General features: G+C 45.2%; 1 protein-coding gene across 16 annotated transcripts in view; it reads right to left on the bottom strand.

Moving 5' to 3' along the window:
- rnf220a (ring finger protein 220a) overlaps positions 1–24,539 on the bottom strand; it is a 165,312-nt gene extending 140,773 nt beyond the window's left edge. For 2 of the 16 annotated variants that reach the window (XM_035635500.2, XM_035635502.2), the window contains exons 1-2: positions 24,283–24,539; positions 10,191–11,362 (exon numbers count right to left, since the gene is read on the bottom strand). In XM_035635500.2, the coding sequence (XP_035491393.1) occupies positions 10,191–10,845 (655 nt within the window). In that variant the 5' untranslated portion in view covers positions 10,846–11,362; positions 24,283–24,539. The remainder of the gene's footprint in view (positions 1–10,190; positions 11,363–24,282) is intronic. The other 14 variants (XM_035635496.2, XM_035635506.2, XM_035635497.2 and 11 more) reach the window with 10 other exon arrangements.
- Between the last annotated feature and the right edge of the window lie 642 nt (positions 24,540–25,181).

Raw genomic sequence — 25,181 nt, 5'->3', positions numbered from 1 at the left:
AAGAATATAGTTTCTTAGGAGAGGAGTAAGCGTAGGATGTGAAATTTCACATATTCAAAACAAACGAATACCACAGTGTCTTCTGTTTAACAAAGTCTTTAGGGAAAAACTCACTAATTAGTTTTACATATCTAAATGCTTTAATCTGGCATAAAGACAAATAAGGATGGAGACAAAGGAGGAACGGAAAGATTTTAAATGCGGAAACAATTCTGGTTACTATCGAATGAGTGAGTGAGACGATATCAGACCAGAAAGCGGAAATTCTGAACAGAAAAAACCCAAAGGAGAGATGGATGTGTTCTTTAGTTTTACCCACTTCTCACTTCTTTTGTCAGATGTTATATTTGATTTTGAGAGCGGTTGCAGCCACTGTCTCCCCTCCACACAACAGCTGAGGTTTTCCATCAGTCAATTCAGGAAATTGAGATTTCTTTGGAATTTATCGTCACCAACTTTGAACCACGTAGTTTCAATCTACGTTGTAATGTCAGTACTTTAGTCACAATTTTTGTCTTTTGCCCTTTTGTCTTCGTCATATGTTTCTTTTTGTATTATCTATAGCTGTCAAACATTACATTAAAATGTAACGTTTAGTGGCTTTGTAAAGTTTTTAAGCATTTTTAGTTCAACAATTGTGGTTGTCTGCATATTCTTTCCGCAAACAAAAAACATGAAACACAGCCAGTATTAGTAGACACTGAAGAACGAAGGTACTGTTTTTAAAAAACATAAACTCATATCCCCATATGTGTCTCCAAAATTAAATCCAGTAGTCTCTGTGGCTGTTGCATCCAATTTTAAATTTGAGTTTGTGTGACCTTGACCCTAAAATCAGTTTCACTCAGTGAAAATGAAGTGTCCGGGTGGCCAGCTGACGACTGCAGGATCTGAATATGAGCTAACCTGCACATCATATACACAGTAATGCTTGTGTGCATGTGTGTTCACTAGTGTGTGTGTGTGTGTGTGTGTGTGTGTGTGTGTGTGTGTGCATTTGTGTGTGCGCGTGTGGTGCAGATGCACAATTACCAGGCAGGCGCGAATCGATAGGTGCCTGCTGACAGATGGATTAGCACGGTAAACAGATGATACACACACCGCTAAATTATTCATCCGCTGAACAGTGGGCTGGGTTTCCACACACACCCGGTGACGGGGGAGAAGACGGGAGGGGTAGGGGAGGGATAAAGGGAAGGGGGGAGAGGGTAGTGAACAAGGGGGGATGAGGATGACGAGTTGAGGAGGTAACGTGCGTGTGTGTGTGTGTGTGTGTTTAAGCAGAGGTCCATTAAATTAGTGATTCTATCTTCCTGTGTGACCTGAAACAAAGGTCATTACCTGAACAAAACTGAGTGACTCAAAACTGGGATTTTTTTTAGTGCAATGTGTGTGTGTGTGTGTGTGTGTGTGCGTGCCTCAGCTCTGCTTAGAGACTCAAACACATGGGGAAGACCAAACACACATGGACCGACTGACGTCCTTCTAATGCCTTTGAGATATGCGGAGGCACCACAGGGTCAACGTCAAGTGCCTCGACAGCGAACACACACGGCTTTCTTTATCCGCGTCTTTGCCTGAAGTGCGGGCAAATCCGTGATCGTCGCCTGTTTATGCCTTTAACGCAGCCCCGCGGCATGACTGCAATTTCACACCCGTGCAAGCGGGGAATGTTGTGGATAAACCTGATCATGCCGTCGGAGGGATATGCACCATTATGTTTTTCAGTTGAAGCACCTTTACCGCGGATAAGCAGGGAACTTTTCAAAGAAAGGTCATCCCCCTCACGTTCAGATGGTCTTCCTGGTTGGTAGCATGGGGAAAAGGCATGACGGCAGGACTTGGATCATTTTGGGAAGAGTTTTGAATAAAAAAGGGGGATGGATCTAGCAAATATTGTAAGGATACTATGTTGATAAAACAGGAAGCAAATTTCATTGAGACCTTTAGATCTCAGCAGCTATACCACAGTGCACTCCCAATATTGAATAGTATAGATTCGGGGGCATGCAAATGATATGAGTACGCACACACACACACACACACACACACACACGCACACACACACGCACACACTCTCTGGCATGCATATAAAACACCCACTATTGATTTCTTTCACCTTTCTAAGGGACTTTGGCAGCAGATGCTCAGCTCGTCCTCCCCAGGAGGCTGAAACTTAAAAAAAAAACCAAGAAGGAGGAAATCAAATGCGATGCCGAGATGAAGGTTTTCTTCATCACAAGCAGCAACTCTCGACTTCACGAGGAGGAGATAAATAGTCCCTGGTCAATTTACAACATAAAAAAAAACAAATCCCTCTTCCTTTTTTTTTTAAATACATCTTTCACTTCCTAAAAATCTACAGGTGCAAGTGGTTTTAGTGACTCTCGTCACTGTGCTAAGTAACGGGCCCGTCCAGCTTTGTCAAGCGACAGTGCATCACGGACAGCTAACGATCTCGAACCAGCAACACCCCCCCACCCTCCTCACACACACACACAAACTGTTCGCCTGCATCATGGCCGCCATCAGCAGGAACCAATCAGATTTGATGAATAATTCAATATTAAAGAAGGTGTGACCAAGACGGGGATGGGGGGGGGCGGCTCTGCCTAGCAAGTGGGCTTTTTTTGGAAACGGGCCCACTGTGTGTGTGTGTGTGTGTGTGTGTGTGTGTGTGTGTGTGTGTGTGTGTGTGTGTGTGTGTGAAAGTGAGAAACACGGGAGGTGGGGGAGGCCTGTCACACTAGACTGCATCCACAAACTGGCTGCAGATTAGATTACTGAGGAGAGGAGAGGAGAGGAGGATGGAGAAAGAGGACAGATAGAGAAAGAGGGAGAGATGAGAAGAGAAGGAGAGGCAGAGAAAATAATCTTTTTACACATCTGCATTAGGAGGTGTCTGAACACTGCAGCTCTGGAGAGACATAAACACATCTCCGCTTCAGCAAAACACATGGAAACTACTACTTTTTTTTTTTTATCATTTTCACATTAACTGTGATTCTACTGGTCAAGTTAAATCATGACTTGGCGGATGACAACACTGTTTCTCTTGAGATGCTGAAGAAGACTTTTTCACTTCTGTTTTTACAATGCACATTCACTCATTTCACCTCTGCTATAGAAACTCTGGCAATCACATGTAGTACAGAATATCTTTTATGTTTTGTGCAAACAATAAATGAGGCTCTGTGCCGTAAAGCAATCCTGCATCTTCCCTGAACAACTGCGAAAAAATGTAAAACGCAGACAAGTGCAGAGAGGCTGCTGCTGCATGCCTTGACCCTGTGTGAGCTTGTGTGTGTGTGTGTGTGTGTGTGTGTGTGTGTGTGTGTGTGCAGATATTAAAAGCTAAATGTGTGCTGTGTTGCCAGGTGTGCTGCAGTTGTACGAGCCTCAGTGGAGTTTTAATGCAAGGTTTTTATTGGCCAAAGTTGACATCACCAAGGGAACAAAGTGGAATTCCGGAACCCGGACCTTGGGCTCTCTGTGTGTGTGTGTGTGTGTGTGTGTGTGTGTGTGTGTGTGTGTGTGTGTGTGTCTGTGTGTGTGTGTGTGAGAGAGGTAGAGGAAAGGGGGGTGGGGGTGGGAAGGTCTCTGTGTGCTACAGAAATACTGTCATTTTCCACTTCAAAGAAACCTGCTCATAGAATTCCCTCAATGCAAGGTGACATCCTGTCCTGACAGTGATCAATCTGATTCAAGAAAATCCCTGAAATCGAATAAACAGCAGTGGGATTAAGGGAGGTAGAGTATTACGTCACAGTATTAGCAGGTGTGTTCGCTCATTGAAAGTGAAATCATATTTCAGGAGTGGAAATGAGATGAAATGACTATTGAGGCCGAAGAATATTTTGCAGTGGTGGCACAGAAGGGAATCCTCTCACCTCATCCTCTCGCCTCCGTTCATTTGCCTTCCACCGGCTCCAGTGGCTCATTTGTGTGACCTACTCCACAACACAAAGACGCGCGCTCGCTCACACACACACGCACACACACACACACACACACACTCAGATCTCAGTCCAAATGGAGTGGCTGGCCCGACAAAAGGCTCGACAGGAAGCGACTAATCCTTGATCTGCGCAGCATTGCAACAATGGCCACAAGATTCACACCGAGTGACACACACACACACACACACAGACAATTGCTGCTTGCTCTCAGTTACCACCCAGTGAGAGAGAAAGGGAGAGGGAAAAAAATAGCTTGAAAGACATGTCGAAATAAGAAAAAAAAAATCCATAGATTTACAATTTTGAAGAAAAAAAAGGATTCAAATGTTTCTGGTAGCAAATGCTTTAATATCCCCCACTCACAATCAATCAGCTATCAATAGGCAATATGTGCACAATATGGACGGATCAGAAAAGTGTAGGATGGTATTGACAGGGAAACACACACACACACACACACACTTCTCAACCTGAGGGAGCTGCCAGAAGGGCAGAAGGGCACACACTTGGGGGTAAACAAAGCCGCCACATGTAGGACAGTCACTGATGCGTGGACGTTTGTGTGAGTGTGTGTGTGTGTGTGTGTGTGTGTGTGGGCGGCTGCGTGGGTGTGTGTGGCACTGACAGGGATGCAACATGAGAGGGACAAGCCTTTTAACATCTGGCTAAGCACTGTCAGGAAGACACACACACACACACACACACACACACACACGCAGGCGGGCGGGCGGGCGGGCGAGTCCCAGTCCTAATTATTAGAACACTCTTACTTAACTTAACCCTGCCACCAGACCGTGACAGGCAGAGATGGAGGTGGTGGGAGGGAGCAGGGGGAGAGGAGTGTGTGTGGGGGGGCATATTTTTGTGAGGACGGGGAGAAGGATGAGCGTTTCTGTCTCCTTGGAGGATTTCTTTAACCCCTTACAAGCCACACAAGGTAGAGCGAACGAACGCTGAAAAATGGAGACGAAGGAAAACGAAAAGGGAAATTATATAGTGAAAGAACAAACAATAAAGCAAAACGTCAGATCCCAGTTCGCACTAAAGATGGGAGACAGGAAACATCAACATCAAAATCTGTTTCCTCCACCGATCCTTTAGCGGGAACTCCGTTTCTTGACCCCTTTCTTGGTTTTATTTATTTTTTAACATTTTTTGTCTTTCTGCTGTGACGTTTCATGTATTTATTTGTTTGCTTTAGCTCCCCACAGTTTGTGCTACTCTGCCCCAGTAAGAAACAACACACATGACATTTGCTCAGTGCAAAGGGGGGGGGGGGGAGAAAAACAAAGAAAGGAGGCAACATAAAAAAAAGAAGAAGAGAAGAAAGGCAGTGGAGGCCTCTCGCTGCGTGTTTTAACAGCTGTGGATGATGCACTCGGTTAAACATTAAAACTGCCTCACTGTACGTCGATGGGAATACGAGAAGATAAAAAGACGCACACTCTGTCTGTGCATCACTGTTGTTTAACTAGAAGAAAAAAGGGACGGTCAGCTATTGTGGATATTATTTTACGATAAATACCCGTCTGTGATGCATTCTCCCAAGAATTCTTCCACCTTCATTTCGGCCGAGCAGATGGGGATCTGCATTTCAGCTCAACAATCTCACCGTCCTCCCTTTTTCCTTCCTTCCTTCCTTCCCACAAAGCATTTTTTTGTATTGCTTTCATCCTTTCTTTTATCCCCCCCCCCACACATTCGTCCCTTCCCTTCACTCTGTGGTAAAATAATTTTTCTTCTCTTTGTTGTCCTGCCAGGGGTCCCTGCTTTTTTTGGTCTTCAAAATAACTCTTTACTTTTTGTCAGTGTAAAAATGTGCGCTGAAGAAAGGAGGAAAGAAGGAAAGAAAGGGGAGCTGGGTTAGGTATTCGGGGTCAGGTTCAGTGTAAATCTCTCAGCCTTGTAAATGTGGAGAGCGCAGAGAATGAAAACAAACTTACTGCACAGAGTGTAAACAGAGCACAGCTGTCACACACTCGCATGTGGAGATGCACATACACACACACACACAGACAGGGAGGAAGAGGAGGAGGATGAAGGAAGGACGGAAAAGTGATGGAGAGATGCTACCGAGGCACAAACACTCAAACCTCCTCGTTGCTCCTAAAACATCAAAATCCCCCCTTGTGCAGCGCTAGGGCAGATTGTTTCATTTCTCAAAATTCCCATTAATTCCAATCACACATCCCATAATTCCAATCTACAGTATGCACAAAAAACTCCTTTGTATTCCTCCTTCCTGCTAAACCCTCACAATGTGAAATACAGTGAACGGTAATGGCTTTCCGCTATAATATGACATGCATAGTCCTCTTAAGACATGATGGGGCCTTTATGCACAGGTTTAGCGGCTGACAGGTTAGCGGGTTTAGTTAACAGCCGACGTGCCTGCCGGCGCAGTGCGGGGATTTGGGAGGGTTTAGGCGGAGAGCGGGCCACTGTCGCCCCGAGTGGCAGGTAAGTGCAGCCTGACAGGATTCAGTGCAGGGTTACAGGAGTTTTCAAGTTGTTTAACATCCTTTTTTTTAAGTGTGTGTTTGTGTGTGTGTGTGTGTGTGTGTGTGTGTGTGCAGCAAAGAAGTGAGGATCACCCTCACACGTGGGATTAATCGGTGTGACAGGTGATTGGATTGCGATCGGATGAATTCCGAGGATGTAAAATGGATGAACGCAGGGCAGATTGTAAAAAGTAATAGTGTTGAGGATCTGCGTCATGCATCTACGATCTGGTAGCTCAAATTCCTCTGCACTCATGTTTGCATTATAGATTTCACCCACGTGAAGAATAAAAATGTGAGCCAATCTACATCACACAGGCCCGTCACATCTTTCAGGGCATGCACAGGTATAATATGTGTTTTAGAGAAAGCTCAAAAGCATCACTTGACATTCGCGTGTGTCCGTGGTGACGGGATTGCGAAATGCTGGTGTTTACATTCAGGAGATGTTCAACTTTGAAGATGAAAAATCTGATCTTAGTAAAGCCATTGATCGTAATCATAACTGCATGCAACGCCTGAGCGTTTGAAAACGCTCAACTCACTTAAGTAGCTTCAGAATTCCTACAATGCCGACTGACCCATTTCCATTATGACTCATGAAGGCCATAATATGTTGTTGAGAGTCTAGTAACAGAATCTTGGGTAAATATAATTTTGTAAAAACTCCAGAAGTGATCGGGGACGACTTGTTCCATTTGCGACGCAGACGATGCCATGGCAACTAACAAGCCAACATGTCACAGCTCATAACAGTGACACACACACACACTCGCAAATTACGTATACGCTGTTATCTTCGATCACTGAATCATAATAAGTCCAGTATCCATATCAGAATTTAATGGCAGCTGTAAAGTGACCATGTAAATAATATCAACGTACGGTCGATAAGATACGGTGGTGATGACACATAGAAGTTCAAAGTTCGTACGTGAGACTGAAATCCACAATGTCATGTTGCTCTAAACGATAAAGTTTGGATGCTATGGAAACAGAAAAGTTCAGTTATTGAGAAGATAGGGAAACCTATGAAATATAGTATATATATATTTTGTCTTATCATCTTATACATAATCAAACCCCCTGTTTTCAATACAGATGCTGTGATGTCACTGCACGGTCCCGAGCAAACCTCTTTTCCCTGCGAGGCTGTTGAGAGAGCTGCTGCCACTGTGTGTGTGTGTGTGTGTGTGTGTGTGTGTGTGTGTGTGTGTGTGTGTGCGCGCGCACGTGTGAAGCAGCACAAAGGCTGCTAGTTAGCTAATGTGTGTGTGAAGCAGTGAGAGCCCCGTCCTCGCGGGACTGTACCAGAGTGTTGTTTGTTCTTTACGCCTCCGCTGGACAGCCAGAACCAGTGAAGGAGAACCCATAATTCTTTTCTGTAAGCAGTGCCTCTGCACATCCAATTGCATTAGGAGCCTATGGTGGAGGTGGAGGCTACTTGTGCCAAGATTTAACCTGATTAGATACAGATCCCGCCGTTCCAAAAGACAGCACAGGAGCCCGGCGCCCATCTCCTATTCTATTTCTGGCCCCTCGGTCTTAGTGCGCATGAATGTGTCGAGATAAGGCGGCGCACGCTGTGCTCAATACTCAACTGCCACAGTTCTCTTGAGCAAGGTACTTCAACAGTATCCGCGGTGCGGCAATAAACACGAGGAGTTAAAATGCTCATAAAACATGTCTGGATTCAAAGTCAAATCAGCAGTCTCATGTTTCCAGAAATGATATCCTGTTCAATAGCAGGAGTCTCTCTTTCTCTTGCTGCTTTGTTCTTGTCTCTTTTCCCTCTCTCAGTTTATGTGCTCTTTGATATCTTTCTCCTCTTTCGTATACAAACCCCCCCCCAAAGCCAGCCACCGGGTGTCATTTTCCCAATTTCATCCCTCTCTTTCTCACCCTCCCTGTCTCTCCTGTGGTGGTCTTTTTATTGGATCAGTCTCAGGTCGTCGCCTCTGTCTCTCATGTGTTCCATCAAGGATGCATCCCTCATTCACACACACGCGCGATGAAAGAGGACGTAAAGAAGGGAGAGTGACGTACAGATAAACTTATGAGAGGAGAGACAAAAAAAATACAGAACAAGAAAGACTTTTTTTTCCTGAATTATACACCATTAGCTCATCTCGACGTCTGTTTCTCTTCCAATTTGTCACCGACATCCGCCGCAGCTTGTTGACATGTGAAGAAGATCCTGGTGCTCATGCTGAGAGCTGTTTGTGTGTCTGGAAGAGTGTTTGTGCAAGCTTGTGTGTTTGTGCTTGGAGCTCGGGCAACTTCTCTCCCAGCCCGCTCTCATCACACACACACACACACACACACACACACACACACACACACACACACACACACACACACACACACACACACACACACACACACACACACACACACACACACACACACACACAGAGCATGGCATGCCAAGCTTTTGGGTATGTGGGTAAATCTTTTGGCAGCGGTGCTGCCAGCGTAGAGCTATGATGAATGCAGATGGCAAAGAGCATGGCCGGTCTCTGAACCAGTCATTCATACACACATACACACACAAACACTAATCAGATTCCCAGCGCGTGAAGGCCAAATGGCATCCTTCCACTGGTGAATGTTAATGTGACCAGCGGAGCCTGTGGGCTTGTGAAACAAGGCTGGGGAGAGCCAGGAGAGATGATGACAAGAGAACATAGATGGGATTGTTCATCGGCGTGTGCAGTGCTAGTGTGTGAAATTTTGCATCCTTTTACAAATTGCAGCAAGTTGTACTTTGGTTTTTAATTTAGGAGGTGGAATTATATTTGACTGTGTGTGTGTGTGTGTGTGTGTGTGTGTGTGTGTGTGTTTTTTGTGCACGTGTCTTGTTTACAGGTTTAGTTATCACAATTGTCTGGGTAATAGTCCAGAACTATGGTGGTTTAAGTTGTCATGTAGTTGGAGTAACATACAACAGTCCAAACTAGATGTTCGCCGATTATAGACAAATTTATTAGCGTTTAGGGGGCTTCTTCCACTTTGTATCAGAGACAGTTCACTGATCCCAACATTGCCAATAACCTGAAAGAAAATGGATAATGGACATTTGGACAAGAGTTGTGGTGCGTGGCCATTTGACTTCATCGAATTACTGAATAATGTATTGTTTTTGTAGCATAACAAGAGGGTTTTGAGACTGATTTGCATTTTCACTTGAAGACACGTTCAGAATAATAACAACAATGTGGTTTGAGTGTTGTTTAAATACATTTGCTGATGTGAACTTGATTTGCTTTACTATACCTTGCAAGTGGATTTAACATACAGATGGGTGACAACTTTGTTTGAAAGAAAAACACAACATAACGTGTTGTATTCGGGTCTATTACGAGCCTCCAGAGCTGCCCCTGTGCTCCTTGTCATAGATTCTCAAAGAATAGACTCTACTGGAGGGATGAATGTCTTTCTTCCAGAGAATAAGCCCATTTCTTTTCATTGAGGAGCACTGTCTAACATGTTGCTCCAAAATCTCACAAACATGTACAATCGGGTTGAGATCAAGCAACTGCAAAGACCATGGCATGCAGTTCATTGCACGTCATGGTCATACTCAGTGACCCCTTGTGCGCTGTACGGTAATGTTTCCACTCATCTATCCAGGTCTTTCCCATGAATTGTCACACCATGTGTATGCACAGTTCAATGAGGTTGTAGTCTGCTTGAGTGCAATATAAAACAACAATGAATTGCTACTTACAGCGCTCGATGCGGTCCTCGGGGCTGGATGAAGTCTCTCGATCAGACAGGAGGCCCGACACAGCGAAGATCTTTTTCCCGCTGTCCTCCACTGCCTTCAGGGCGCTGCTGGGGGAACCTCCAGTTGAGATCTGACCACCTCCAAAGTCATACTCTTTCCCCTCTGCATCAGAGTACCGCAGGTGGGGTGACGCGTCTGGATCCAGGCAGCCTTTGAGGCGCTTGGCTGGGGTGAAAGCAGACTGGTACACACCCGGTGCCCCGTCCCGGTCTTCCGGAGGTGAGGCAAAAGGTCTGAAGGCGCCGACGCCACTGTGATTCAGCATGCTGATTGGTGAGCAGTCCAGGTTAGGTGGGGCAAACTGATGATGGAGATGGAGGAGGGATGGAGGGAAGTCTCTGTTGGGGAATCCTGGTGGGACACCGCCTTGTCGGTGGTACATTGATGCAAAAGTGTAAGAACCATTGTTAAATGGCAAATGGACGTCTTTCTCAACAGAAACTGGGACGCCAAATGGACGTGGCTGCTGGCAGGGAATTGAGGCATCGCGAGAGGCTTCAGCAGTTGAGGCCAGGACCATTAAGGCTGGGGAGGCCAAGGGATTGGGGAGGTAGGAGGAGCTCTCCATCTTGAAGGCTGCCCTGTGGAGGTCCATGACTGGACAGAATAAAGGGGTGGTAAAAATTTTAGGAGGAAAGAGGAGGAGATGATTTCTCCTCGATGAGATTGGAAACAACGTCCAAGACCCTTGGAAGGGGTCTGAGGAAGTGAGGGAATCTGGTCAGAGCGTTTGGTAAGGGAGTTGGGGTTTTTTGAGGGAGTGGCTCAGAAAAAAGCCATTCGTAGGAAACAAGAGTGTCCGTCAATGTCAGTTCAGGGCAGCTTGCATTCAGTTCAATCTCTTCAGTGGAACTAAATAGAGTTAATCTGCTTCCAGTCAAATTCACTTCAACTCAGTTGAGTCCAGATCATTCCATGCCAGGTAAGTGCCCCTGGGTTTGTCCAGTTCCTATTGATAAATATAATTGATTTTCAAGATTAAGTTTTTCCTCCTGGGTAAAAAGCAGTAAAAGCCTCCCTTGTGAAGAGTTTGGTGGAGGTGTTGTGGAAGCCAAAGAGTCCGGGGAGAGTAGACATCAGAGCTGGTTCCTCATCTTCATGTGGTCTCCAAACTGTGGGGATATAAAACAAAAGCATTAGATTTCAATCCAGTTTCAGAGCTCTACAATTTTATTTCTTGATTCTTGAGTAGTACAATGTCTTATAAGAGCAAAAGAAACAACTTGAAAACATTGGTGGTCTCAAACAGACCACCCCATATTATCTTATTGACAGGTACTTTCAGAGACAAGAGGCGTGTTTCTACCCTCCAGCTGTATGTGGTGGAAAAGAGGGGGGCTTAGTGGGAAAATTTCAACAAAGAAGTCAAGACTTGAAGTCAAAGTCTTTGGGGACAGAGTGTTCTTAGGCGGACACTGTTGTCGAAGCCACAAATTCAAACTCTCTGAGGAAAAAAGTGTCGGTCTCAATAAAATCCAGTAAATCCCTGTCCTTTGACAAAAAGCCAAGAACTATTTCAAACCCCAAACTTTCAACTTTCAAACCCCTCTTTCCCCTCCCCTTTCTCTTCTGCCCTAAAAAAACTTCTCCAAACTGTTTCCACATCACATCTTTCCATTCTGATCGCTACAACCCTCCATGTCTCATCTCTTTCCAAATGTCCCCCCCTTGTCCTCCACCCTCCTAATCTGTCCACCTCCTCCTCTCCCTCTTCTCTCCATCCTCATCTCCACTTCTCATCTCCCTAGTGCTAGCTATCTCTCTTCCCTCCCTCTTCCCTCTCCGATCTTGGTCTAAGCCGCTTATTCCTACCATCTCCCAGGATCTTATTGGACCAGAACCACTTGTCTTAAGATAAGGACACACACACACACATACACATCCACACTTCACCCAAACCCGCACGTCTGATAAGAAGCTATGTGGCTCGATGTTCAGCCCAACACCCGGATCGGTGAGGCGAATACACTCCACACTCTTGCAGGCTATGCTACCCTCTCCCCTATCTCTCCACCTAACCACTTTTAATTTCCCAATTTTACTATCTGTCCTTCCTTTCTCTTTTCATCTCTCCTGTCAATCTCTTCTCCTCTCATCCCTCCATCTCTCCCTCCCTTCCCCGTCTCTGCCGCCCTCCTCTCCCTTGGGTGATTCAGATGGGTGATATCATATCAGACCTCTCCATCTGCCATCCACGAGCCAGAGGAAATCTGACTGAGTGAATAAATTAGGCGTACTTGACCTCGTGACCCCCCAGCATCCGTTGCAACAGACTAGAATCTTCCCTCCTGGGGATTAGATCAGCGCGTGCGATTGGTAGGTCTGAGGAACGCAGGGAGGCAGCCGATGAAATGACAAACTAACATTTCAGAGATTCTTATCCCCAAAGGGCAATTTGAAGGTGGCTGACTTGTTAAGCAGCCAATATGTTAAGATTTAGGGGCAGGCAAAGATGTGCTTGTATTACATAAGTGATTGCCGGATTTTGTGCGTCGCTCAGGATAAGAACATCACACGAAGGATTAAATGCAAATAGGTTATCATGAGCACTTTTTACTTGATTTTTTAAATCTGATAAATTTACTGTACATGCCATTTTGTAATTGGAAAAAGGCAAAATCAGGTTATTTTTTTTACATAGAATTTTCAACAGCCATCAAAAGTCAACACCAGTGTGACTTGAAAAGGTCAAACGTGAAGTCATGTGCGCACACGCGTAAACACACAACAAACACAAACTCGCGCAGTATCAAGGCACTGCCCAGGCCGCTCTTGACGAGCTTCAAAGCTGCGTTGAATACCAGCCAGCATCAAAGGAGAAACTCCCTGGGAAATGAAAAGGAGAAATCTTTTATAGCTATCAGCTGTCCACAACACTCATTCAAATCAATTTCCAACCCTGATCTCGACTTCGGCATTCGCTCCTCCGCCTCCCACACACACACACACACACACACACACACTGCCAAGAGAGAGGAGAGAGGACAGGGCCCCGAGACGGAGAGAGATGGGGAGATGTGAGATGTTTTACATTACCGCAAATGTACAGTAGTCTGCTGTGTACGGGTTGAGAACGGCTTACACTAACACGCTTCTGGCCTGGACAGATGCCACAGGGTCACGTTACATGCCTCTATTCCTCCTCCGCCATCTCTTTTCACCCTCTCTTCTCTACCTATCCTGGAAAAGCACCTTGAAAAAGTAGCTATATTAAAAAAAAATAGATATCTGTCTTCCTCCCCTCCCCTCTGTCTATCAGCTTACTCCCCGCTCTGTCTCTTCCTCCCTCATGTCTTTCTCGCTTTCTGGGGCCGGCGTCCTCTCCCCGCTCTCGCTGTAGATCAGATCACGCTTCCTCCTGTGTAACCTCTAAAGTAGGGAGTGTGTCTGAGGTGTTGATAGGGAGGTAATACACTGATAAGTACCGGGATATTTCAATTTTATTATCATTACCCGGCAGGCCGAGGGGCGGTGAGCGAAGGGGCCGCCAACACGAAGCAGCCAATCCAATAAGAGGACGTGGATATTCGGAGAGGAGAGGAGGCAAGGAAATAAGTAAATGAGAGGAGTAAAGAGAAAAGAAAAGATGTCTGTCTCTTTGCACTTTATCTTTCGTGTTCACTTTTGCCTAATCATATTAAAAATCATATTCTTTTTGCATGTAACGTGTTGTGATATTGCACAAATGGAAGTGTCAGAAAAGTTGCTGAAAGTCAGTGACGCTTTTCACCTCATCCCTAACACGGCAACTATAATGCTGGATGACACACACCTATGCATGTTATCAATACGCAAGTGCAATTACACCTAACGCACACACACACGTGCCACTTACAATCCCATTTGCCACTTAGGGATACCACCCGCACATTGTCTGACACCGGGTTTATGCATTTTATAATAGAAAATGTCACGGGGGAACATTTACCACGCTGTCATAATTTGATTGCGGCGTGTAGGAATGATACAGCTGTCAGTGCGATATTAAACACAAACAGCGCGGAGGGCTTTTCACGTCAAATCTGCACTTTAAGTGACAATGTTGTACCAGTCGGCGAGATTGCAGTGTCAACAACAATGTGCTTTAACATCATTCTGAGGGGAAATTTCACTCAGGATATATGAGCTGCTGAGAGACGGGGTGAGGGAGGGGAGGGGGGGTGCAGGAGCAGTCACTGATTCCATGTAAACACTAAATGGTAACTGGGGTCATAAACATTATTGTTCTTTAAATGTGATAATAGAATATTATCTGCTTGATTTGCTTCTTGTAAACAGAATCTCCGGCATGAGGCATTATGGATCAGAATATCCCTTTACACCTGCGACGATTGCTTTTAAAATAAAGGTGCATTTGTGAGCCTGAATAAAATGTTTCGTCATCCTCCCTGTCCCTATCTTCCGCAGATTCCTCTTTTTGATAACGACACGGAGGAAAGAAAAAGCAGCGCCGAGTGTCAGGATGAGAAAAGTGGAAGGGAAAATGGGATCCAAATAACTACAGCGCTTGACAAAGAGCGCTCGTCTTACTGAAGCCTTCCCTTTTTGTTGACTGGTCGGAATAAATATTTTTCTCGCATGGACGCTTTGAGTGTGTAACCGACGCTTTTGCTGTTGCAACACGTCACCGACAAACTTGTCAGATCCAGTTCTCCGGTGTGAGCCTGCCGAGGTTTGGAGAGGAACGAAGAAGAAACCAATTTTTTGTTATAAAAATGTCCTGTCGACTGTGACTGGTGTGTGTGTGTGTGTGTGTGTGAGTGTGTATGTGTGTGTGTGTGTGTGTGTGTGTGTGTATGCTCGCATCTGCGTCTAAGTGTGTGAGTGTGTGTGTCTTAGGGTGATTGTCGGGAAGCAAAGCAGGTGAAAATTTTATTTTTTTTTCTAATGGAGGCATGGAGAAAATCTGTCGGAACCGCAGAGCTGTCTCAGTGTGTGTGTGTGTGTGTGTTTGTGTGTGTGTGACGACACACTCACTGGTATATTTAGAGACTGTTGACAACCGTGAAAGTGCCACTTTTACATTTTATTACAAGACATGCCAAGCTGTGTCTTTCAACTCATCTCCCTGGTGAGCACACACGCACATTGGCTGATACATTCCGCAGGACATCATCCACGTATAGACAATTTAGAGAAACAAAAACTTATACTATAGAACTCCATCCACTGGAGTGCATGTGAAATCTTCTAAATACATGCTTTCACAATTAAAATTGGTATTTAATGAGGAGCAATCTGAAGTATGCGGCATGAAACATTTATAATAAAAAAAAAAGAAAACTCTCTTGAGAACAAAATGTTCAATGTCCTGAAACTCCAGTTAAAATTTATGGCCCGTAACGTTTACCCTCGGCCTCTGCCGTCCACACACAGGATACTTCTCTAAATATTCTACTCTTATTTTAGTGTAATTACATCACTGCACATTTTAACCACTGTAAAAATCAGCCAAATAACCATTATAATGGTTACTATCCAAACTATGAGCGTCTTGGTTGATAGGTGTACTAATACAAGTAAGGATGATAGTAATTCCATATATTAATAAAACATTTTTGATCTTAGCATGTTGTCACTGTCCAAACATGTTAACTTTTCGTGACCTTTGGCCTTGTTCGAATTAAATGACAGTGGATCTTTCTTTTTTTAAGAGTTCCAGGATTTTTTTTTGTTGCAGTTTTTCTCGGAGACAAATGTTTTTCACATCAGAACTTTTTTCTCTCGTGATCACAGTGCACATGAGCGTGACACGACGAGACAAAGGCGCGGCACCAAAAACGTTGCTTAAAAATGGTTTGAAACTCAACTATATACACTAAGTAATTGAAGGCATGCTCCGCTCTCTTGAATTGCTTTAGTCACAAATTGTTAATTTTTTCCAAGCAGAGTAAACCGGGCAGATCTGAAAACACGTCTCACCAGCCGAAGGACAAAGAAAACACTGCTATTTAAAACCCTGCCGTCAGATATTAAATATTTACCGCCGTGACACACCACAGAGAAAGTAAACTGTCCGTACAGTGTGTGTGTGTGTGTGTGTGTGTGTGTGTTTTCCTCTGTGTTTAACATAAGAAGCGTGAGCCGACCTGCAGACCGTTCCCACTCTGTATTCCAGACAGACTGCACTGTTTGTGCTTGCACATGAGTAGGTGTGTGTGTGTGTGTGTGTGTGTGTGTGTGTGTCTGCGTGTGTGTTTGCTGATGTCCGAAGCAACAGTCGATACTATTGAAATCTACTCATTCATGTCTGGCCGTGAGGCAAAGCTCAAATGTCCTTGTGAATAAGAATCACGCCCATTTATCTCTCGCCCACCCTCTCTTTCCCTCTCATTATTCGTCCTTGTTTTTCTTTTTTTTCGGCATTAACAGCCCGAATGATTTTCGAATATCAAGTCTTGTGTTGCTTTTTCTTTCTTTTTTTTCTTCCTTTCGTCTTCTCCGGTATGAAATCTGTAAGCAGGTTATTCCCTTCAGCTAACAGCTGCTGCAGTTAACTGAGATATATGCATGAACGGGGAGGGGGGGGTTACAGTAAGATTTAATAATAGACAGGCACACACATAATCCTGAGGTGGATAATGACACTTGGACAATATTCAGCACCAAAATCAATAAGGATTGGACAAGCTTGTGCAAGTGAAAATACCGGCTTTCTGCAGCAGTCAACTAACAACAAATACATTTTCTAGAAGGTGCTACTTTGTGGGGAACACGTCAACTAAATTGTGATTTTTGAATGTCGAAAAGAAAAGATGAGGGACGGTATTCTTTTTCTGCCAAGCTCCTTTTTCTATTTTCATACTTTCTCCTTGAGGTTCACACAAAGTGCAACAGGCAAGAGGATTTACTTCTCAAACAGCCAGGCCTTTGTGAACTCGGAGACAGAGCCCTGGCGAGCAGACCCAAAAAAAAAAATCTCTTCTGGAAGTCGGCCTCGACCTGTGGTGGGGATTTCTATTCACGGCAGCAGCACGGCGAGGCCCAGTCCAGTGGGGCCAGCTAATTCCCGCTACCGGAGCGGGCTAAATGGGAAAAGCACACCGTTCCTTTCGCTCGTGGATCGCCATCCCCAGCGTGTATTTTTGGGATCGTCGGTAAACCGATCTCACCGTCTTATTTCGCCTTTTTTTGTTTCCCTGAAATTATGCTAAGTGCATTTCATTCGCCATGTTTGGCTGCTGTCAGGTGCGGTAGGCGTTGGCCTAGATTCTGGAAAAGCCAGAACTGCACTTTGTCATTTGAAAGCATTTTTGGAATATGTACAGTATGTGATATGAAAAGCACACACCAACAAATACCAATTAATAATCATGGAAAACAGGAAATTGCCCATTTGACGTGACTCCTGAGCTGGTTCTCATCTATCAGAGATTATGATTACTGTACAAAAACACTCTCCCTTTCTAGTTGAAATAAAACATTTTTTTGGGGTTCTTGTTCCATGTTGCAATTGATATGGAGATTGTGTCTGGCGCTGCGACAGTGAGCCCAACAGAAGAAAACATTCATCCAGTGGCTGCCAATCTGCTCGTGTGCCCCATATTTATCCCCTTTCTGTTGGGGTCGTTATACTTTTGACGTTTGGCATTTCCGAGAAAATGAGAAAAAAAGAAAAGAAGCCCGACAGATGACATTGGTGTCTTGTTGCCGACCGACAGGTGACCGAGCTTGTTTGCTCTTCTGCACAAATGTGACTGAGTGTGTGGCACCGGTCGCCCTATTATGACTCTTTATGGCTGTGCTGCGCCCGCGTGTACAACAAGCAGCCACTAATCTAACCGGCTGGCAGGCAGACCGGCGGCTGGCCTGACCGATTTGCACCGCGGGCTGCGAGCGAGTGCAAGCCAATTAGTTTGAGTTTAACAAGGAAGAGCTATTGCCAGGTACAGGTTTTTTTTTTAACTGTAATAATCCTCTATTTTGGAGTTAATAATGATAATACGTCTTTAACGCCCGCAGGGCAATGATCTGTCCTGCTCTACGTGGAGGTCAAAGGTCAGAGTCAGATCGACAATGGCGCTGTTCAGGGTTTATAAGGGAGGATGCTTTCTGACACGGAGGCCTCAACCAGAGAACGCATCTTGAGCTCATCACCAGGCTGCCGAGCAATGCAATGTGAATATCAAACTCCACGAGTGTGGACATGGGCGCTCCTGCAGGTATATGTGTGTGTGTGTGTGTGTGTGTGTGTGTGTGTGTGTGTGTGTGTGTGTGTGTGTCTATGCGTCGGCCGCAGCCTCCCTGTATCAGTCTCGTCCCCCGCGGTTGGAAGCTCCGGACCGGCTGCACAGGGAAAAATGCTAAGTAGGATACACAAATACTGCCATGTCTGCAATCGATGGACGCAAATGCAACTACAGTGTCTTCAGGGGAGGTGTGTGAGGCAAAGAGGAGGAGGGAGGGGCGAGGGGGGGGCATATTAGCTTATTTTCCAAGCAGGGAGCTTGTGATCGGGCTCATGGTGTAATTGACGAATGGGGGGGAAACCTGAGAGAGATATGATATGGCGGCAACGGTGGGGGAGCAGGAGGCCGATAGACACAGAAGAGCAAGAGACACGGAGCAATATGGAGAATATAAAGTATCTGACATCCGACACAACTCCCCCCCACACACTCTCCCCATTAGGCTAATTCTTTGACTTTCTCTTGTTGCCGATAGCGTCTCCGAGTGATATTTCCCCTCTGTAACGGCATTAACCAGTGGCTGCCTTCTCCAATGCAATCAGACCATTAAACACAGCGCTGCGGCCCCTCCGCGGACTCATCTCCTTCCAATAGAAAATGACTGGACATGAGCTACTCTCCTTTCCTCGCATCGATACGGGGAATTATAGGGGGGGATAAACTTCTGGGCTCGCGGGCAGAATTATTTCCTGTCCTCCTTTTGTCTGAAACCAATCATTTGCTAAACTGATGAAGCCACGCATATCTGAGCATTTGCTGCATTTCCATATTTATGAATATACATTTTGAAAATATAGCAAGAGAACACAATGCTGAATGTACATGAACACAAAAACCCTTGACGCTCACATTTATGAATTTCATTTATGAAACGATTAAAATAAACAGCTTAAAAAGTCATTTTGCCCAAACGATGATATAAAAAAGCAAAATGCCAAATAAAAAAAAAAAGTTTTCATCCAAGTTAGAATATGGAGTTTTTGAACAAATCAATCCAGAAATCGCCCTAAAAACACGATCTGCGTCGCGGACAGGCTGCAACTTCCAGCGAGGAGAGAAGCGTTGAGTGGGTTTGATGAGGGAGGGAGACAGGACCCCCCCCCCCCCCCCACAATATCCCCCCATTAAATGATCGCATCCGGCTCGTCGCACTTAATCACGGTGATTGTGGCGGCGACGACGAGACCGCAACAACGCAAAGTTTTTGGAGGATGCTGAACAGCGCGGGACGCCTCCTCCCTCCTCCCTCCGACGCGCCGCGCCAGGCCTGTCCAAACACCGCTTGTTTGCCGGTGACGCGCTTTTTTTCTTCTTTTTTTTACCTCCATTACATGTCACATTAGCTGCCGTACATAGTGTGTATTATTAACACAACAAAAGTTGCAAAGTAATTTTTAAAAAACAAACACACACACGGGGGGGGGGGGGGGGGGGGGGGGGGGCACTGGAGGAAGGGGGTGTGAAGAAGTGGATGGAGGAGAAGGAGCTGGTCCTGCTTTTTAATAAAGAACGAGGAATTAGTGCATATTGATAGGACTTAATAGACCGAGGGGGGTCGTCAAACTGAGCGATCCGCGGTTAATTTACTATCAGTGTCATGTTATGGCAGGGGGGGGGGGGGCGTCACTGTGCGCGTCACGACGACAAGTGATAAATAGAGGCCTGAATAAATATGAATTTACAGTAAATTGGTTGTTCGGAACTCAAGACTTTTGTTACAAAAGTTACACCCGTAGTTTTTTTTGTTGTTGTTGTTGTTAATTCTTAAATACTCTCCTCTGCTCCCTCGGAGAGTTGGCGCTCAATTCAACATGGTGAGCAGAATCATAAATCCATTCACACACCCAGAAGGGAAAAAAATACTGTTGAAGCTGCTTTACAGCCCATGACCCGATCAGGGTGATGATGGGGTCAACGGCAATTATTATAAAATGAATAATAATAATAATAATAATAATAATAATAATAATAATAATAACAATAACAATAATCATACTTAGTAGTAGTATTTTCCTTTTATTTCGGCCGTGCGCTTCTTCGGCTTCGGACTCGAATAAACTTCCTGTCCGTGCGGCCATCGATCCGGGACAGAGCTGTGAAATGGACATTCATTTGAGTTCACTCGTCGCCGCGCGAACGGAGGAGGGCGAGGGGAGATCAATGGCGAGCAATAACAGCTGACTGCTGAGAGGAAGAGAGGAGAAGAAGGAGAAGAAGGAGAAGAAGGAGAAGAAGAAGAAGAGGTGTGTGTGTGTTGGGGGAGGGGGTGAAAACACTGACAAATAAATCATATTTTTCTACTTTTCCTCCAACCTCGATGCCCCCCCCCCCCTCTTCTTTGCGCCCCTATGATGGTCCTCTGGGAAGAGAGAGAGAGAGAGAGAGAGCACGAGAAGAGGACGAGGCCGAAAAGAATAAAAAGAGACGACAGATGTTTCTCAGGCTTTACATTAAAAATCGACGATTGTTACACAGGATTAGTTTGAGGGGGAAAACAAAATGTGCACATCTCCTTGGAGCGATTCAAAGTGGAGCCGCGGCTCGGCCAAAAATCAGACACCACATCTGGGTTATCCTCCAATCAGACACATGATGATACCCAATCACAATCCGACTTTTTTTTTTTTTGCATGAATTTATCAGTATCAATATCTGGCCCTTTTTTTCTTTTTCTTTTTGTATTTGAAGCCGCGGGAGCGAGGACGAGCGATGTTGAAATCCGCCTGACGCACGAGCACAAGCGGCCTGTAATAAATCACGAGGTCTGAAAAGATGAAGCGGAAAACGATAAGACGGTACAAAAGGTGGCGCATCACTCCGGGTGACAGCATCTCAGTGACGACGACGAGCACACGCGTCAAACATGTGATCGGACAATCAATACAATATATATATATATATATATATATATATATATATATATATATATATATATATATATATATATATATATCCTTTAAAAACTGCTTTCATTTTCCCTTAATTGAATATTAAAAATAATTTTTTTTTCAGGAACCACGAGCTTGTTTAAATGATCGTGTAAGAAACGGAGGACAGGGAGGGAGAGAGGAACCCGCCTGATGAATCACACTGTGAATGTCTCATTAACATGTAATTATAGAAATGATCAGAGCTACACTGTGATTTGGAGACTTTTTAAAAAAAATAAAAAACAAACATCACCTGGAATAAAACTCTTCTCCTCGTCACATTAATCGTCGACATTATTCATTCAAATGAAATGTTGTTTGCTGCAGTGTTTGAAAAAAACAAAATAAAAAAACAATAGGCTGTAATATATATGGCATGTATCACACATGCTGATAATTATGATGTTTAAAAAAAGGTTTCAATTGCTCGATGTTTTTTTTTTTGGGGGGGGGGGGGGTTGTTTTAATAAGAAATGCAACAAAATGAAAACTTTCCTCCAGAGGAAACCATCCCGCCTGACTATGACTCCGATACAAATATAGATCCTCCCTCATTTTGACACTTTCAGAAGATGAGTATTGGTCGCTGGTGTGTTTTGGCTGGAAAATGAAAAACGGCTCGACGGCTCGTTAGAAGTGATCGGACAATCAATACAATCTATTGGAAGGGATCCATCGCGCTGAGATCATAAGGATCTGACACCAGAGTTTATATTCTTTTAAAGAACCATAGTAATTCTGTGGTGAGTTCACTGACCCGCCTCGGGCTCGAGCGCACCTCTGCTCCAAAAGTTCGCTTTCATTTTTACGCGCTATTTGCTGCTGCCACTGCGAGGACTCCTCAAATCACTAATTCTAATGGCTCTGCTGCATTTTCTTCCCACACTATTCATTTTATTATTCCTTCTTCTGAGCGTTGCGGCTTTGTACGGAGGTGCGTGCGTGCGCGCGACGACCCGGGCGCGTGCGCGACCGCTCACTCGTTTGCGCCTATGAGCTCGGTCTAAAAAAAAAAAAAGAAACGGCATGGATGTGATTAAGACAAAGTGGGCGCACGAAGCAAAGGGGGAGAGAAAGAAGAGGAGCGAACACAAGTTAATGAAATATTACTGCGAGTATTAAGTGTCATTAGAGAAACTGACTGAAGAAATGAAAAAGAAAAGCGATCGCATCCACGAGTGTGCGCTCGTGGATCTGAATACGAATTTAAATTGAAATAAATAAAAATCAAAACAATGTAATGTCGAAATTAATAATAATAATAATAATAATAATAAAGAAACTCCGATTATAAAAGGCGATTAAGTTCTTGTCAAAATGCTAAAAACAATAAAAAAATAAACCAGGGTTTTGTAAAAAAGCACCAAAAAAAAAAAAAAAAAGCAGCACTTCTTTATCCGTAATGAGAAAAAGCACTGAGCTAAAAGAAAAATATAGATATATAAATTTCAACTGATTGTTATCCGGTGTAATGCCGACGCGGCAGCAGCGGCGGGACCTGGCTCCATGTGGGAAGCCGACTTCGGCTCACTGCGCTCGGCCATTAGGCCGGAAGGCCCCGGGGACTTCCTCTGGCCGGGCGCCGCTTATTTAGGGGGAGGATGTAAATTATAGTGGCTCCCTAGTTAACAGGTGTTTCCCAACTGTGTTTAGGCCTGTGTGTGTGTGTGTGTGTGTGAGAGAGTGTGCACGCGCGCGCGCGCACGCCACGCAGCACGTCTCCTTTTTTGAATTGAAGACCTCTTTGAGAGAAAGTGAGAATAATTTGTTGCACGTTTGAGAGGACACGCTTGCTCCTGGGGGTATAGGATTTTCTCTCTCACGTCTTTCTTTATTTTGTCCTCTTCTTTTTTTGTTTTAATGTGATGCTTTGGTAGTGTATGGTTTTTATTTTAACAGCCATCGTCTCATTTGATTAAAAAAAAAACAACAGAAAAATCCATGAGCTAAATTCACTTTGTGAGATTAATGGTCCCTTTATTACAATAAAAAAAAAGTGCAGGGATCCTTCACACATTGGTATCGTGTGTTACGCGATGCGTTCAAGTCCGCCTCATCAGATGCTTTATTGGACCCAGACAAATCACGGGGCCAATATGCGGCAGTTAAAGCCACATGTGCTCATCGTTATGAGCACTTTATTTCTCCAACGCTACTGTAACTTTCACTGAAAACCAACCACGGAACTAGAACAGTGAGCTCTAACCTCTACTATCGTCAAGTGAAGAGCTCATCTTTAACATTAATATATCCACAAAAGGCCTACGGACTAAGGACTCACTGTTTAGGTGTTGAAATGATGTGGAAAGGTCTGCTTGAATATTTATTTTGAAATTTTCACTTATGATTATATTTTTTTATGTTTTCGTGATTTTTTTTAATAATTCAAGGAACTCACCACGAATTCCAGAAGGCAAATCCTTCCTCAGAAGTAACGGCGACATTCATATTTTGAGTTTTGAAAAGTCTCACGAGCCTCTCGGCGCAGCACCGTGTGCGTAAAGACGCCGATCACACGCACCACACTCAACGGCTCAAGTGTTTTTCGAGAAGCCACTCTTTTTTGGTTGCTATGTGAACCTCGCGTGCGCGCGCGCACACACGCACGGAGACGAGTACAGAAGTGAGCGCACACGCGAACCCACGCGCACACGCGTAAAAAAGTCCCGTGTCCAAACGGGACCCGGACGGTGCCGTGACTTCCTCTTCTTCTTATCCTTTTTTCCCACGCGTGGAAGACGCGCAGATCCCCGTGAAAGTTGCGTGAAACCCGTTCCCAAAGCTGCGGAGGAGCAGAGCGGCGCAACGTGGGGGCAACAAAAAAAAAAAAGCCGCAGAGGCAACAAACTGTGTGCGCGTCAAACCCAGCAACTGCAACAATAACAACAAACATAAAGACGGTCGGTTCCTCACCTCGCCGCGGGACAATCCGCTCCTTCTACAGACGACTCCTCGGTTCCCGTCTTCTTCTTCTTCTTTCTTTTTTTTTTATCCTCACAACAAACCGAAAACTTTTCTTTCTTTTTTTTTTGCCGGTGTGGGAAGATCAGTCACAGTGGGCCACTCTGGCTCCTGCGCAGCAGCACCGGAGATAACGGGAGGCGCTTTGGGGAAGCAAAAGTAGTTAACACCTCCCTGTTAGGTTACTAAAGGCGCAGCCAGAGAGGAGGACTGAGAGAGAGAGAGAGAGAGAGAGAGAGAGAGAGAGAGAGAGGGAGAGGGAGAGGGAGGGTGAAAGAGAGAGAGAGAGAGAGGGAGAGAGAGGCTGACTTTCCACGGACACAGTGCAAAGTGGCTATCAATAGCGCATTCACGCGTGCAGCCCCTCAGCTGAAACACCGAGAGGGACGAGGAGAGGAGAGAGGAGAGAGGAGAGAGGAGAGGAGAGAGGAGTGGAGCCGGCGGAGGAGCGCAGGCTCGCAGAGACGGTGGTGGTGTGAGGGGAGGAGGGGTGGTGTGGTGTGGTTTGGAGAGGGGGGGTCTCACTGTGCTCAAAAGGCGACGTGTGTGTGAGGCTGGAGCATGGGCTGCGCGAGGCTGAGCGGGGAGTGTGGGGGTGGATGGGGAGGAGGAGGAGGAGGAGAGGGCAGATGAGGAGGGGAGGTGTCCAGGGTCCAGAGCGCCTTCGAGGTGCAGTGCTGCCGCGCAGCGCTCGGCTCGCTCCATGGCGGACGGACGCTCACAAGCCCTTCTCTCGGTTCCAAAACAACTTCAAACATTATACTAGTTCTTTGCCACTTCTAAGAGTTTTACCTCTGATGGCCACCGCACTGATCTCACACAGATGTTCCCCCGCCCCTCTCTCCGTGTGA

This window comes from Scophthalmus maximus, chromosome 5 (assembly GCF_022379125.1).
Source record: "Scophthalmus maximus strain ysfricsl-2021 chromosome 5, ASM2237912v1, whole genome shotgun sequence".
NCBI lineage: Eukaryota > Metazoa > Chordata > Actinopteri > Pleuronectiformes > Scophthalmidae > Scophthalmus > Scophthalmus maximus.
Note: the sequence above shows the minus strand (reverse complement) of the source record. Positions and strands in the feature narration are given on the sequence as shown.